Source organism: Piliocolobus tephrosceles, chromosome 13 (assembly GCF_002776525.5).
Source record: "Piliocolobus tephrosceles isolate RC106 chromosome 13, ASM277652v3, whole genome shotgun sequence".
NCBI lineage: Eukaryota > Metazoa > Chordata > Mammalia > Primates > Cercopithecidae > Piliocolobus > Piliocolobus tephrosceles.
Window position 1 is genome coordinate 77,256,290 of NC_045446.1, and position 16,082 is coordinate 77,272,371.

Consider the following 16,082-nt stretch of genomic DNA (forward strand, 5'->3'; position numbering starts at 1 on the left):
CTGCTTGTATCTGGTATTTACTCTTAGGGGGAGGCATTAACTTTTTCATCATTAAGTGTGTTGTTAGCTGTGGGGTGGTTTTTCAGATGCTCTTTGTTAGGTTTAGGATGTTTACATTCATTTCTAGTTTGCTGTGAACCTTTATCATGAATGGATGTAATATTTTGTTGTATGTCTTTTCTGCATCTATCGATAAGATCATGTGATATTTTTTCTTTTTTCTTTTTTTTTTTTTTGAGACAGAGTCTCACTCTGTCGCCTAGGCTGGAGTGCAGTGGCATGATCTCGGCTTACTGCAACCTCTGCCTCGTGGGTTCAAGTGATTCTCCTGCCTCAGCCTTCCAATTAGGTGGGACTACAGGTGCGCACCACCTTGCCTGGCTGATTTTTGTATTTTTAGTGGAGACGGGGTTTCACCATATTGGCCAGGCTGGTCTCGAGCTCCTGTACTCGTGATCTACCCTGCTCGTCCTCCCAATGTGCTGAGATTGTAGGCGTTGAGCCACTAGGCCTGGCTGATCTTTCTTTTTTAGCTTCTTTGTAGTGGTTTTTTTTTTTTTTTTTTTTTTTGATATCAACAAGGACAAGGTCATTGATAGTGTTGTCTGCAGCTGGGTTTCTCAACTTTGGCACTATTTGACATGTTTTGGGCCAGATAATACTTGACTGGGAGGGCTCTCTTGTGCAGTGTACCTATACATGCCATTAGCACTGCCTTCCCCTCCCCCATCAAGTTGAGATAACCGAAAATTCCTCCAGGCAGTGCTACATGTCCCCATGGGACAAATGTCTCCTTGTTGAGAATTACTGATCTATACCTTTACTAATTTGCTTAGTCTAGTTTTATCATTTGCTGAGAGAAAAGTATAAAATCGCCAACTGTGATTCTGGAATTGTCTATTACAGTTTGCATAGTGTATATCTTTCTAATTAATTTCAAACATCAGTGTCTCTATATTTAAAGTTTTTTTTTTTTTTTTTTTTTTTAGCAGATAACATATAGTGGGGTCTTATTTTTTAAAATCTATTCTGCTAGTGTTAGCCTTTAAATTAGATTATTTAGTTCATTAACATTTGAGGCATTTATTATTTATTTGTAAGGCTAGGTTGAGCGTGCCGTTTTATTATTTGTTTTCTGCTTTTCATTTGTCTGTTCCTTCTTCCTTTGCATTATTTGATTTTGTTTTTTTTGTTTTTAGAATTCCCCTTTAATTTTTTTTTTTTTTTTTTTTTGGTATTTCAGTGCTTGCTCTGTGGACTATAATATACATCTTTGAAGTTTCTTAATGTTACTATTTTACTATCTCTCAAAATGTGGCAGTCTGTCTAGGTCCACCTTAGGACTGCTTACTATTGGGTTTGTTTTTTGTTGGTTGGTTTTTTCTCTTTCTTTGAACACTAACATTAGTTCAAATACGGTAAAACCAAAGTAAAAGAGTTACTGATATTAAGAGCAGTAACTTCTTAGGGCATAAAGAGAGGTTTCCTGGATGTGAGGTGATAACATGGATTTGGGTTCCTAGTATGTTTTCTGTTTTATTTTCACTTTTGATAAGTGAGGGTTTTTTTTTTTTTTTAATCTTTCTGTTTTTATTTCCTGTAAATGAGCTTTTGCACTACTGTTTCATTCTTAGACACTGGTTGTTCAAAGACAATTTTTAGGTATTACAGATTATGACCTAATTCTAAATATTAGCTGAAGTGTTTTTATTGTTTTAAAGACTTGAGAAATTTAAGTCTAGCTTTGTTTAACTTCTTTATAACTGTTATCACACAGTTGCTGAAAAAAAATTGATCCTTCCCTTGATCTGATTGTTACATTATTGAATTCTTTGCGTACGTGTTGATTTAGTTCTTTTGTTTATTAGGTGATGCAATTAACAATACTGGGAAATAGCTCTGTAGTTCTTTCTGTTGAGAGTTGTGTATGTCTATGCATATCAATCACAATTCCTGGTTGGGTTTAATTAAAAACTTTAATTTTGTTTTTTAGTGTTGTTCACAAGCTTAGTGACTTTAAGAAAAAAAATCAGGTTTTGTATTTTTTTTTTCCCTTTGGAGTTAAACTTTAAAACAGAGAAAAGCAAATTGTTTTGCTTTATCTCTTGACAAGTTGCCTTATAGTGTGTCTTGTTTTAAGTAAATGTGTCTGTGCGTTATTTGGAATTTGTGAGTTACTTTAGTAGCTTAATTTGCTCTGAAAAAGTATTCTTTACTTACCACGAATTTATGTAAGATTTCATTAAATATCAAGATCCATTAAAAGCTTATAAGTAATTTGCAAGAATTGAAGTTGTGCATATTTTAAAATTATGACATCTAGTCCAAACATCAAGCATATTAGTATTGTTGTTCTTGTTTGGTAAGGAAAAAGAATTTATAATTATGCCTTTAATTCACTGAGAAAATCAATGATATGCTGGTGGAAATAGCCAGTAGGCAGCTAGAAATGTGAGTCTATGTTCAAGGGAAAGAAGGTAGTTAGAGAAAAATGGAAGTTTTCCTCTAATAGGTGGTTGTTGAAATTGTGGAAGTAGATTCATGTGTGAAAGCCCAGTATGAGAGGAGGTCTAAGATTGAACGTTTAGAAGCATTTAAGGAACCGGTTGTCAGCTGAAATGTATACAGTTCAGTCTTTAAATTTAATGTCAGCAATGTACTAGAAAAGGTAGAAGAAACATATTGTGATGACTAGCAGTTTCTTTTTACAAAATAGCAAATATTGGTAGTCCTAAGTTTTAAATCTCTAAAGCTTTAGTAATGCAATCTTTATTCTGAGATTTTGCACTCGGTTGTATAATCAGTTTTTCAAAAAGTATTTAATGAGGTGAGAACATACAATATGCACTTATTTCTCTTTCTATCTGGATATAAATATAAATACATAGATAAAGATCTGTCTCTCTGTAAATAACTTCATCTGTATTGGTTTAAGTTTCTTTCTTCCTCTTTTTTCCTTCTCTCTAATCCATCCATCAATTACCCCCTCCCTTTCTAGTAGTATTAAGCTTGCTTTGCTTGCTGGTTTGTGACACCTAGTAAGAGGGCAGCTTACTTACATCTTAATCGCATCATTGTGAGGTTCTGAGAAAGCTTTGAAGTTGTTTCCAGGGTTGCTTAAAAAATTTGTGCCGCAAAGGACTCTGATCATAGAAACTCAGTAGGAAGCATTGGTAACGTCTAGTTTATCTGTAGGAGGGCTGTTAAGAACTAGTCTTCTTTTTCTTTTTCTAGGAAGTGCTTTGTTTGTGGTTTAGAAAGAAGTTGTTCTGATGGATTTTGTTTTGTAGAATTGCTGTGGAATTTGCTTTGATATTTAGTATTAGCTAAGAATTGCAGTGTGCTCAAACATGAACATGGATTAAGGTATCAACAATTGCGTATTTATTGCAAGCATACTCATTTGTTGTGTATTAAATTGCACTATAGTACTTATGAAACTCCAAACCAGGTATGACCAGAATGAATGATCTATATAATATACAAATAAAAGAATACCCATAAATTTGGTCTATAAGTTCTTGGTATCTTCAGGTTTCACTGGCATGTTAACTTCACCAGAAGATTAAACACTTTGTTGCCTTCTGTAAAGTTTACTCTTTATGTACTGTGTAAGATACAACATGATCATAGACTCTTGCTCTAGATTAGAAATTTGTTCTATTAATTCCTATGCTTTAAGGAAGTATTTTTATACCTTCTAAAACATTCTGACAGTTAAAAACCCATTATACCTTGAAAGACCTTCCAAGTGATTAAATAGCATTTCTTAATAAGCCATTACAATGTTTAGGAATTTTCACTTTTTTTTATTTCTAATATCTCCTTATTTATAGAACATATAATTATTTTTATATGTATATTTCATATGCATATATAGGATATATACATATTTAGAATTTAGAAGTTGCATTGTTCCTACTGTATTTCCCAGTGGCCTGTTGTGAAGTGTGATATGTAGTATCATTCAAAACTTTGAGGTTAGCTAAATAATACATACACCAAAGTTTCTGGGAAAAAACCCATTATTGATTATGCATCTAATTAGAAATGATAATGCTGTTAGATGATAATAATGCTTAGAATTTAAGCAGGATGTATGAATACTTTTTAATCTACTAAGATGTTACAGAACATTTATTTATTTTATTTAATGTTTTCCTATAAAAATGATGATACTCTGACTACACAGTTTCTGTAGCAGTGGTTCTTTTTTTTTTTTTTTTTAAGACAGAGTTTCACCAATCATCTAGGCTAGAGTACAGTGGTACAATCATAGCTCACTGCAGCCTCGATCTCTTGGGCTCAGGTGATCCTCCTGCCTCAGTCTCCCGAGTAGCTGGGACCACAGGCATGTGCCACCATGACCATGTCAGTCTTATTTTTGGTGGAGACGAGATCTCACTGTGTTGACCAAGCTATCTCAAACTCATGGGCTTAAGTGATCCTCCTAACTTGGCTTCACAAAGTGCTGGGATTACAGGTGTGAGGCACTGTGCCTGGCTGCAATGGTTCTTAATACTTTTTTTTGATAACACTCCTGGAGGTACACACCCATTTAAATTTCGTATGCTGCAACTTTGAGACATTCAACCCCTTCTCCAACAAAAATAAATAGATAAATAAAAGAAGGAAACAATGAGAAAAGCTTATGTGGTGTAAAGGAATATTGGACTGCTTATTTGCTGAGCTTTCCCAGCCTTCTAATCTAGTGACTCTCAGTAGAATGGGAATGTAGGATATGGGTATCAGAATCTCCTGGGAAGTTTAACAAGTTACCCATTGTGCTTCTTGGCCCCAGCTTCTCCCTTTTAGGCCTATGCCATCATCTGTTTTAACGGGCACCTCCCCCTCTCCATCACTGTGTTAGCCATGGTTTAATAGGTAACTTGGTTTCCAGAGAGGATTTAGTCACCAGTAAGGGAGTGGCCTATTTGTCTTCAGAATTAGGCTAAATATAGTCAAGTGTAAAACAATAAAATGTCATTTAACTAACGTCTCAGTTTTTCTTAGTGCTTAACGTAACTGAAGAAGTGATAAATTATTGTTCTGATATCATACAGTTATAAAGTTGACATTGGAACAGAGGATGAAGACGTTGCATGAAAGAAATCCTATCAAAGAGTGTGGCCCTATAATCCAACATACCATACCCTTCAGAGATAATATTCTCTCTGGGTGTGAATTCAGCAGAAGCTATTAAGGAGGTGATTTAGGGAAAGATAAATTGAAATTTTGAGAACAGAATAGGACTTAATCTAATAGCACTACATTCTCTGCTTTTTCATAATAGTAACAGTATGTGAAGGCTTTAGTCTTCCTCAAAGAATAGAAGCCTGTTAGGATGCCATGTTAAACAAGCAAGTGAATTACAGAACTTAAAGATAATTTAGGGCCAGGTGCAGTGGCTCATGCCTGTTATTCCAGCACTTTGGGAGGCCGAGGTGGGCAGATCACTTGAGCTCAGGATTTCGAGACCAGCCTGGCCAACATGGCTTGCTCTACCCAAAATACAAAAAATTAGCTGGGTGTGGTGGTGTGTACCTGTGGTGCCAGCTACTTGGGAGGCTGGGGTGGGAGGATCCCTTGAGCCTGGAAAGTGGAAGTTTCAGTGAGCCAAGATTGCACCACTGCACTCCAGCCTGGGCGACAGAGCAAGATTGTCTCAAAAACAAACAACAACGAGAAAGACAATTTAGTAGTGCAAAGATATTCTGTAGAAGTAATGCATTGGACAGAGCCTGAAACTGGAGTCAGATGAACTGACTATGAATTCTAGCTTGTCTTTTTGTTATTTTTGCCTTTTTAAGGAAAGCACTTCACTTCTCTGATTCTTGGTCTTCAATAGAGTAAGGATAATGGTATCTGCCTTTCACTTCATGGTACTATTGGGTGGGTAAAATTTGATTTCATAATTATCGATTGTACCTTATAGATTGGTAAGTTTTATGCAACTTTAAGGAGGTCTGATCACTTCTTTGCTAATAAATTGGCATCATTAATTGGCCCTCCCTTGTTCTAGTGGTTATCTTTGGGGATTATATGTCTATAATACACTTTTTTTCTATAAGGATGTGTTCTTAGGAATACCTTGTTGACTGTGTCTAGTAATTCCATAATCATTTGTTTAGTGCCTCGTATGCCTTAGGTGTGAGGTATTGATGCAGGATTTTTCTTGTCCACTTTGCCAACTGGAGACCTCCATGACTGGTGATGTCCCCCGGCCCTGCACCCAGGCCTTGCTTAGCCCCAGGCCTTCCACTGAAGGCAGCCCCTCTACTTGGCCTGCCTGTGTTATGGCTTGTACCCACGTTTGGCAGTTCCCAGGCTCTTGTCCCATGTCCAAGAAGAATTAGGATACACTGACAGTTTGAAGGGTGAGGAGGGCAGAGAAGAGTTTTATTGAGCGGTAGAACAGCTCAGTGGAGAGGGGACGTAGGGATGGTCCCCGACCCCTGCAGTTTGGTGTTTTTTTCCCTCTCAGTGTGCCTGTGTCTGGGGCTTTTATGGCCTCAGAATAGGGAAGTGCTTGCTAATTGGTTTGTGAGTATGCAAAAAAGTTTAAAACGAAGACTCTGCTCAAAGGTGGGCACTACGGTGTAGAAAACCAATTAGTAAAGGGTATGTATATGTAAAATAGGTGGAGGGTGGGGATTAGTTGGAGAAAAATGTTCCAAACAGGAAGGCAAGTTCTTAATCTGGTCTGTGGATTTGACTTGTAGCTTGGCTTTCAGGCTTTAAACTTTCTTCGGCTTGGAGGTAGGATTTCACCAGGGACCCACCCCTATCTGCCTAGGCATTTGACTGCCTCCTGCTGCTATCAATTTCCCCTTCTGAAGAGGTACATCTAATTGCCATTAGGTTAAGGATGATGTCCAGTCTTAACTGCTTTCTGCTGATGGGGTGCTGTTTTGGGAAAATGGCAGTCAGATCTCTCTTAGATGCCTAAGAGTCCCCAGTAAAAGGGAGCCATCATTCGAGACTCCAGTTGCATAACTATTTGGAGTTTGATGGCCTGAAGATGAGAAGAGACAAGCCAGGTTATTAGAAGATATGTATCAAAACAAAACATGGGGGTAAGAACAGCTGAAAAACTCTGAGGCTGCTAACATGCCCAGATAACTGGTGGCTATAGTTATGCCTGCTAAGACTTGGGTGCATGTGGCTTGGTTTGGTTAGCTCCTTTGGTCTTATTTTCAAAAAAAAAGCAAAAAAAAGCCCCCAAAACCTTCAGGTTATGGGCACCCTGTTCTCACCACCTGGCAGGATTTGCAGGATAATTGCCCAGAATTAGAATATTGATCCAGAGTTTTACGTTACTCATCCCTTTTCTTTCTTAGCTGCAGCCAGAGATCACTGGTTGGTTCTCAGGAATAGGCAGAGTTAATCTAAAATGCAAACAAAACTTAAAAGCAACTAATGAGATGAGAATTTAATGACAACTGTATGATAAGTTTTGAAACTGTTTTCTGTGTTTCCAGTCCTCATTTTGTGACAAACAAGTCATGATAGGACCGAGTTATTTGCAAAATAAACTTTAGTCTTATACTTGGCTTAATCATTTGCATAAAGTGCACCAAAAATAATTATTTTCACATAGGCCTTTAAACTTGGCTCTGTATGGAACTCTATTCCATATGGAATCTCAGATAAGACTGTCTTTTTTTTTTTTAGATGGAGTTTTGCTCTTGTTGGTTAGGCTCAAGTGCAATGGCACGATCTCGGCTCACTGCAACCTCTGCCTCCTGGGTTCAAGCGATTCTCCTGCCTCAGCCTCCTGAGTAGCTGGGATTACAGGCATGCACCACCACGCCTGGCTAATTTTTTGTATTTTTAGTAGAGACAGGGTTTTTTCATGTTGGTCAGGCTGGTCTCAAACTCCCAATTCCAGGTGATCCGCCCTCCTTGGCCTCCCAAAGTGTTGGGATTACAGGCGTGAACCACCGCACCTGGCTCAGATAAGACTTTTTAAATAGCTGAGCCCAGCCATGGGTTTATACCCTCAAATACCTGTGAATTCGGTAAATTCCTCTCTTCTTGAGGTGTCAAGATAACTCGGGGCTCCTAGACCTGATAGAAAGTGACATTCTTTACTCACCACAAGTTAGGAACCCTGTACAGGAACTGTGTAGACAGGGTATGAGGCCAGTTTTCCCAAGGGGCTTTTATTGGCTCTGCAAGTCAAGCTTAATTCCTTAAAGGGAAGCACACCCTTCCAGTCAAAGCCCTGGTAAAACAACCAGTCTCTCCAGTTGTGTCCTGTTGCAAAAGAAAATGGATTCTTACTGCAGTGATGCAAATAACTATATTGCCCTATGTTAAGAATACTCACAAAGTTTCCAAATTCTGGAGAAACCAAGCAGAAAGAAACAAATATTTTCCAAACTTTGTTCATAGGAGTATACCTTACTCAATTGTTGAAAACTATAGATAGCTTAAAAGAAAAATTTCCATGACTCTGAAAAATAAAACAAGGATCAGCAATGTTTTAAGCAAAAAGTTAAAAAGATTATTTAAGTTTTCTATTAGTTCAGTCCATTCAGTGAACTCTTGTCCTGCTTGATATTCATGAACATTTCAGCTCTTCATGAGTCCTGAATGATTTTCCTGTATTCCAATGTCACAATCTCCAAAGATATCAGAAACTTGCATTTAAGAGCACCTGTCAAAGTCCTGTAGCTGATTACAAACCATTTTTGGAGGAGGATCAAGACAATTGTCTGTGAATGACAAAATGTCCAGGGTAGTTCCAGTCAGAAACACAATTGACAAAGAGATTTGTTTATTTCTGCGGTTTACAATAACAACATAATAACCTTAATTATGATTGAGCACCAGCATGATGCCATAAGTGGAAAATTTCACATTTAAGTACTGAACACAAACTTTATTTCGGGCACAAAATTATTAAAAATGTTGTATAAAATTACATTAAATTGTATGTATTTAGGTTGGTGCAAAAGTAATTGCAGTTTTTGCCAAGTGTAAGTGTATATGAAACATAAATTAATTTTGGACTTGGGTCTCATCCCCAAATTATTTCATTATGTATATGCAAATACTACAAAATACAAAAAAAATCAAAAATTGGGAACACTTCTAGTCTCAAGCATTTTGGATAAGGGATACTCAGCTTTAGCTCATTTCACCTTGAAATACATTTATCAGCGGGTTGTGGTAGCTCATGCCTGTAATCTCAGCAATTTGAGGGGCGAGGGCAGGAGGATTGCTTAAATCCAGAAACTCGAACCAGCTAGGACAATATAGAGAGACTGGGTCTCTACAGAAAATCAAAAAATTAGTGGGCATGGTGGTGTGCGCCTGTAGTTTCAACTGTTTGGGAAACTGAGGCAGTAAGATCACTTGAGCCCAGGAGTTCGAGACTGCAGTGAGCTGTGATTGTACTACTGCACTCCAGCCTGGGTGACAGAGTGAGATCCTATTCAAAAACAAGCAAACAAACAAACAAAAACGAAAAAGAAAAAAAATTGTCAGGCTCTGTCACAGAAAGTAAAGAAATATTTTTATTTTGGAATTTGTAATATATATATATTTTCTTCATATGTAACCAGCTTTTGGTAAAAATGGGTATCTCTTGAGAAGCACTTAACTTTTCTTTCTTTAGTGTATGTGGGACTCTTGGATGTTAATGTTACCCTAATTTTTCTTGGTATAGCTTATTTAAAATAAACAATATAAGAGTATTTTTGATTTAGAATTTGGTAGGAACTAACAAGAATGATGAGAACTAGTAAGAACACTTTCAATCCATATGTAAAAATCATAGAACAAAGGATGTTAAAAAACATTATAGATACTCTTATAAGTGATTTTATTATTATATTCTTTTCCTAACTTTTAAGTTCAGGAGTACATGTGTAGAATGTGCAGGTTTCTGCCATGTTGGTTTGCAGCATAGATCATCCTATCACCTTTACCAGTGATTTTTAAAAATTCTTTTTGTAAGGGCAATTGGGTTCTCTTGTTCTGCTGAAATGCATTAGGATCTGCTGAGGAGGGATTGTTAGGAGTGTATGGCACTGGGTGTGTGGCACTGTGGGTCCTATATCCTCTTCCCCTTTCAACCAGAGTAGGTACAGTGTTATATTTTATATATTGGTGATAATGTAAATTTTTTCTTTAATAATTTTTATGTTAAAAAAGTAGATTTAATAAGTAGATAACTAGTCCCTCAAATGTTCCCTAATTTTAGTGACAAAATTACAGAGTCCCAGAGTACCTAACTTTACTTTAGCACTGTTTAGTTAAATCATACTGCCTGCATGTAGCTTTAGGAATATTAAAAATCTTACTAAACCATTTAAAATAATGAATATTCAGCATTGTGTATGAATCGGGCATCAAGAAGATTCCATTGACAATATCAATATGAAGATTCAGAATATTTAAATGAAAGTGGTTTGACATTGGTACTTTTTATATATATTTCATTCTCTTTGAGTATTGAAAATGTTCATAACGGAAGCTAAAATAAGTTTTTGTAGTTTTCAGAGGTTGAACTCTGCCCTTGAATTCTTAAAACCTATTGAAGACATTTCCTAGAGAATAGAATGTGCTTCATTCATTTCTCATGTGCAGTATAAGCCAAGTAGACTGATTAAGGGCAGAAAAAAGTTCTTATGTTTGACTTTCTACCTGAATTTTTATTAAATAAGTTTGGTAAATATGCAATTTTTGTGTAAAGTGTTTATAGAACTTTTGTTTGTCCTTTGGCATTAGAAAGTTCCCTTAGTGCCTGACTTTTCATTTAAAATGAAATTAAAGCCAATGTGATTTAGTATGATTTGTAATATTATTTAATGAAACAAACAATTATATTGTGTGTGAAACAGATAGAAGGCTTGTTTTATTTATTTATTTTTTGATACATTTTTATTTGGTCAGAATTGTTCTTTTTGGCAAGATGAATTAGAATTATTTATTACAAAATTTAGATTTAGCTAGCATAGACAAGTAAGAAATTATACCACTCTTGCCAATAACAAATAACAATGGGAAACAGTAATTTTAAATATTTAATTAATGACTCCTAAGAATATTTAATGACCACAAAACAAGTGATTTTATGGAATTTTTTTAGATGCAGCTAAATTTAGGTCACAGAAAAATTAGTTCAGCATAATTTACCCCTTTTTCTAAGATACCAGTATGTTTCTCAATTTCTGAGAATTCTTTTTATAGACTTCCAATAAATGATAAAGTGATTATTAAGTCAAATTGAAGTTTAATATCTTCCTTTTAAAATTATTTGCAGGAGAGGGCTGCTCACAATCTATATGGCCAACTTGGTAAGTATTTTGTTTTAACCTTTGATGTCTTCCATAAGCTGTATCTTTTTAAAATCATGTTTTCTTAAAATCATGTTTTCTTAAAAAAAGTAAAAGAGGAAAGCCACTTGTATCTGAGAATAATCTTCTCTGTGTTAATGGATAGACTTAAATGTTCAAAAAAGCCTTGATCCCATCTGGTTTGTTCCTGTCATACAGGATTGAATTTCACGTATTTTAGAAGGAAATCACTGTCTTGTGCTCCTCATTGCCTTTTTTTTTTTTAAAGTTTACATCTTCATCTTTGATAGGCTATAATTCTATATGTATATATCTATCTCTTTATATCTGTTTATATATGTAATTTCATATTCTGCCTCTGTTGTGATTTCTTATGGGAAAAACGATATAAGGATGGGTTTTTATGATGCATGTTCTTCTTGGACAGTAAAACAACATTGGTACTATCTCCAAACACTCAGTGCATTTAATAATATAATTAGCTAGACTTCCAAATTTTTAAATTTACAGAAATGAAGTTAATGTTATGTTGTTTGATATTCTTTAAAGTAAATATATAATCAAGGTTATATAATTTTTATTGCCAAGTTAATATTTTAAAAACATTTACATTAAAATCTTTTCAGGTTATTTAATAGACTTGATAGGCAACATTAAAAAATTTAACTAGGAAAGATTAATAATTATTTATTTACCTAAGGTTTAGTTCTTGAATTCTGTAACAAGGGAGTATATTTCAGAGGTACATTTAGCAATTCATTTTAGTTATAAAATATATACTTTTTGCTCTGTACTTTTGTGTTTCTGTGCTAGATGCTGGTAAACAAGAGATAGCTTTTGCATTCATGGAGTTTTACTCTCTAGTGGGAGAAGACACAGCAGAAATAATAATGTATGAAAAGGACTGAAAGATGATTTATAGGTTCCTGTGGAAATCATATAGCACCAAACTATTCTGGGTGTGTGGGGTTGGGTCAGAGAAAAGTAGGTATAACTCCTTTTGAGTCATAGACCTCTCTATGAATCTGATGACATATATGGACATTCTGTACAGAAAACTGCTCATGTAAGGAATGATACACAAATTTTCATTTCAGGGTGTTCATGGACCACCAATTAAGAAAGCCTAGGGTATGCCATCAAGTAAATTTATTTTGAAATACTCCAGAAAATTAGGAGTTCTAAGCTCTTTTAATTGTAACGAAATGGAAATTTCAGGACAGCAGGAGAGCAGGAGAGCAGGAGAGCAGGATTTCTTTTTTTTCAAGGCATTATTCTCCTTGAAAGAATTCTTACTAGAATGTAAGCTCTTGAACTTCTAAATAGAGTCTGTTATGTAGTGAGATTTGATAAATATTTGTTGTAATAACAATCTTGCTGGGTGTAGAATTCTAGATTGACAATGATTTGAAGATAATCCTTTATCTTTGTTCTCTATAGATACTTTTCGTAGTCTGTTGTCAGTCTGGTTTTACTTTTTAGGTAATCTCTCTTTCTCAATTTTTTAAAAAAATTTACTTTTGAAGAATTTATTTTTGGCATATTGGGTTTACTATGATATAGTTTTATTTTTATTTAGTTTGATCAGAACTCAGCTTTTGTAGTCTAAGAATTAATGGTTAGTTCTGGAATTAAATTCTTATCCATCCCCTCTTTGAATCTTGCTTCTTCCCATTCTTTATATTCTATTGTTTTGGAACTCCTTTGAGATGCGTGTTAAACATTCTTATGTGCCTCTTCATGTTTTCTTAATCGCTCTTTAACATTTTCCTAATTTTTCATCACTTTGTGCTGAATTCTGGTTATCTTTTCAGATTTGTTTTCAAGTTAGCTCATCTATTTACCTGTTTCCATTTATTTTATTTTATTTATTTTAATTTTTTGGTCTCATTTTGTTGCCCAGGCTGGAGTAAAGTGATGTGATCACAGCTCAAACTCCTGGGCTCAAGCAATCCTCCCACCTCAGTCTCCCAAGTAGCTGGGACCACAGGCATATACCACAATGTCCAGCTATTCTTTTTTTTACGTTTTATTTTTGTAGAGATGGGATCTCACTATGTTGCCTATGCTGGTCTCAGACTCTTGGGCTCAAGTGATCCTTTTGCCTTGGCCTCCCAAAGTGCCGTGATTATAGGCAAGAGCCACTGTGCCCAGCCAATTTGCTTGTTGTTTTTATTTATTATTATTATTTTTTTTTTGAGATGGAGTCTCGCTCTTTAACCTGGGCTGGAGTGCAGTGGTGTGGTATCAAGTCACTGCAACCACTGCCTCCTGGGTTCAAGTGATTCTCCTGCCTCAGCCTCCTGAGTAGCTGGGATTACAGGTGTGCACAATCAAGCCTGGCTAATTTTTTTTTTATTTTTAGTAGAGACGGGGTTTCACCATGTTGTTCAGGCTGGTCTTGAACTCTTGACCTCGTGATCTGCCTGCCTCAGCCTCCCAAAGTGCTGTTATTATGGGTGTTAGCCACAGCACCCGGCCAATTTACTTGTTTTTCATGCTGAACCTGTCCAGTAAAAATTCAGTTTGAGTGATGATATTTTACTTTTAAAAAGATGACATAAAAAGATAACATAAAATCTAGATTTTATGTTAATTAAATGTTAAGTAATCATCTAACCTACCTCCACAAAACTTTTTTCCATCATATATTGGTTATAAACTCCATTCATTTCTTCATATGATTTTATAATTTTCTTTTGAAAAAATTACTAAGACAATACTGATTTTATACAAGGAATTTCCATCATGATTTTGCATTTATTTCTAAAATAATGGACTCTTGAGTTTTTAATTGGTCATGAAACTTTGATTGGTTTGGTGTCACCAGCTTCTGTTAGAGACTACTTGGAATATTTGAATGTCAAAGTAAACTTTATTCCTCAAAAGCCAAATTATATATGGCTAGACTTCCTTTTCAGTTCCTATATAATACTTTTCCGAAACCCTCACGCTACAGGTTCTTATTATTTGTCTCTCATTTTCTTCTTACAGCCTAGGCCCAATTCTGTGTTTGATATATTTCTCATTTTGTGTATAATTTCTTAGTAATTTAGAGGTCTTGGAATCAGTTCTGTTTTATTACTGGCAGACTCTGGATCTAGAGCTCCATTACTTCTTCTCCCCTTTTTTCTTTCAATAATACTTCCTTCAATGTCCTCCACCTAGTCTTTCCTCTGGCTCATTAGTAATTACAGTATAGGCTGGGTGTGGTGGTATGGGCCTGTAGTCCCAGCTACTTGAGAGGCTGAGGTGGGAGGATTGCTTGAGGGCAGTAGCCCAAGACCAACCTGGGTAACATAATGAGACCCCGTCTCTTTTTGCAGTGAAATCTGAGTTGATTCATTTTGTGTCTTTCTGAGCACTCAATGAATCTGCAACCAGAACCTCAGGTGACTTCTAGTTGCTCCCAGATAAGTTTGAGTTTTTTCTTCCATTATTGATGTCCTTAAAACTGAACCCCATTTGTATAGGGATAGGCCTAAGACCAAAATTCTTGTACTATAGGATTTTGAAAGATAGTATAATCTATTCTTATAGTCAGTGATGACATTTTTTTCAGCACTTCTCACCAGTGACTCCTCAAGTGAATGGGTTAAATGGATATTACTTATATATTCTTGTTTCTTCTCCTGTAATAGATGTTTACACCTTGGATACCATTTAGCATGTTGTTCCCAGGGGTATTCAATGTGTTTCCATCAGCAAAAGCATTTTACTTTATCACCTTTACCTAAAGCATAAAATTCAGCTCCTGCACACTGCTGCTTGTTAACTGAGTACATCCACATCCCCAAAGTAATGATCCGTGCTTCATAATCTGCCGTGGATGGATTTCTTCAGAGGATTTTTTGAATTGGGGAAATTCCTATTAGAACTCACAACATCAGATTCACTTCAAATGTTAACATTCTTGCCCAAAACAAAGAAGGAATTAAGAAAGTGTTGCCTATGTTCTTCTGCCACCAGCCAGCACTATAAGGTTCCCAATTTTTCAGTTTTCTCCCACAATAAAAGCACTGCACTTGGTCACCAATACTTGTGTAGTAGAGTTCAGCACTAACTCTCTTGGGGTTAAGTGGGCATAGTTTGGCTGGTTCTGAAATGACTATAATCGAGCTTCCTCACTATACATGGTGTGTTTTTTGGGTATATGGTATCTGATACATCTAAAGCCTGTCCAGTTATCAGAAGATAATCTGCATGAATCTCAGATGGCCTGCCTAAGGCAAATTGATTACTGTTTCCCAGTTTTCAACTTTGTACTGACCATTTTGGATACTAGGATTTGCAGGTTGTGTGGCACTATTTTAAAAATAAATGCCATCGGTAATCTGCAGTTTGGGATACTTTCTTGTGTCTTCCAACCACTGAGTCTCCATATTGCCTTCTATCTACTTCTGCATGACAACTAAAGCACCACATGTTATCACCTTCACCAATATAAAGAAAACCTACTTGTGCCAGTGTTGATGCTGAAACAGGACTACTGCTTGGAAAACTAGCAAAAGTTTTTAATCCGTTAAACTCTTCTACAAATTCTTCATCCTTATTTATATCTGCAGGTACATAGTTTTAGATCCTTCAGAACTGTTAAAAGCCATCTTCTCTTGAAGATAGGACTTGTTCACCTTTTCTTAGATGTCAGAGAGTTTAGAAAGGCAGTCTTGGAGGGCGTGAGCTACCCACCCTCCCACCCAGCCACACCTTCCTTCAACAGTCCTGGGAACCCAGTCACGGAGCTCCTGCTGGGTGGGTGCTGCTTTCCTGCCT

At 36.0% G+C, this 16,082-nt stretch overlaps 1 protein-coding gene and 1 pseudogene across 4 annotated transcripts in view; one reads left to right on the plus strand and one right to left on the minus strand.

Annotated features, from left to right (window-relative positions):
• Positions 1 to 16,082, plus strand: part of TMEM135 (transmembrane protein 135) — a 259,277-nt gene that overhangs the window by 24,386 nt on the left and 218,809 nt on the right. For all 4 annotated transcript variants that reach the window (XM_023209221.2, XM_023209222.2, XM_023209223.2 and 1 more), the window contains one exon: positions 11,276 to 11,309. In XM_023209221.2, the coding sequence (XP_023064989.2) occupies positions 11,276 to 11,309 (34 nt within the window). The remainder of the gene's footprint in view (positions 1 to 11,275; positions 11,310 to 16,082) is intronic.
• LOC111540952 lies at positions 12,001 to 15,913 on the minus strand (annotated as a pseudogene).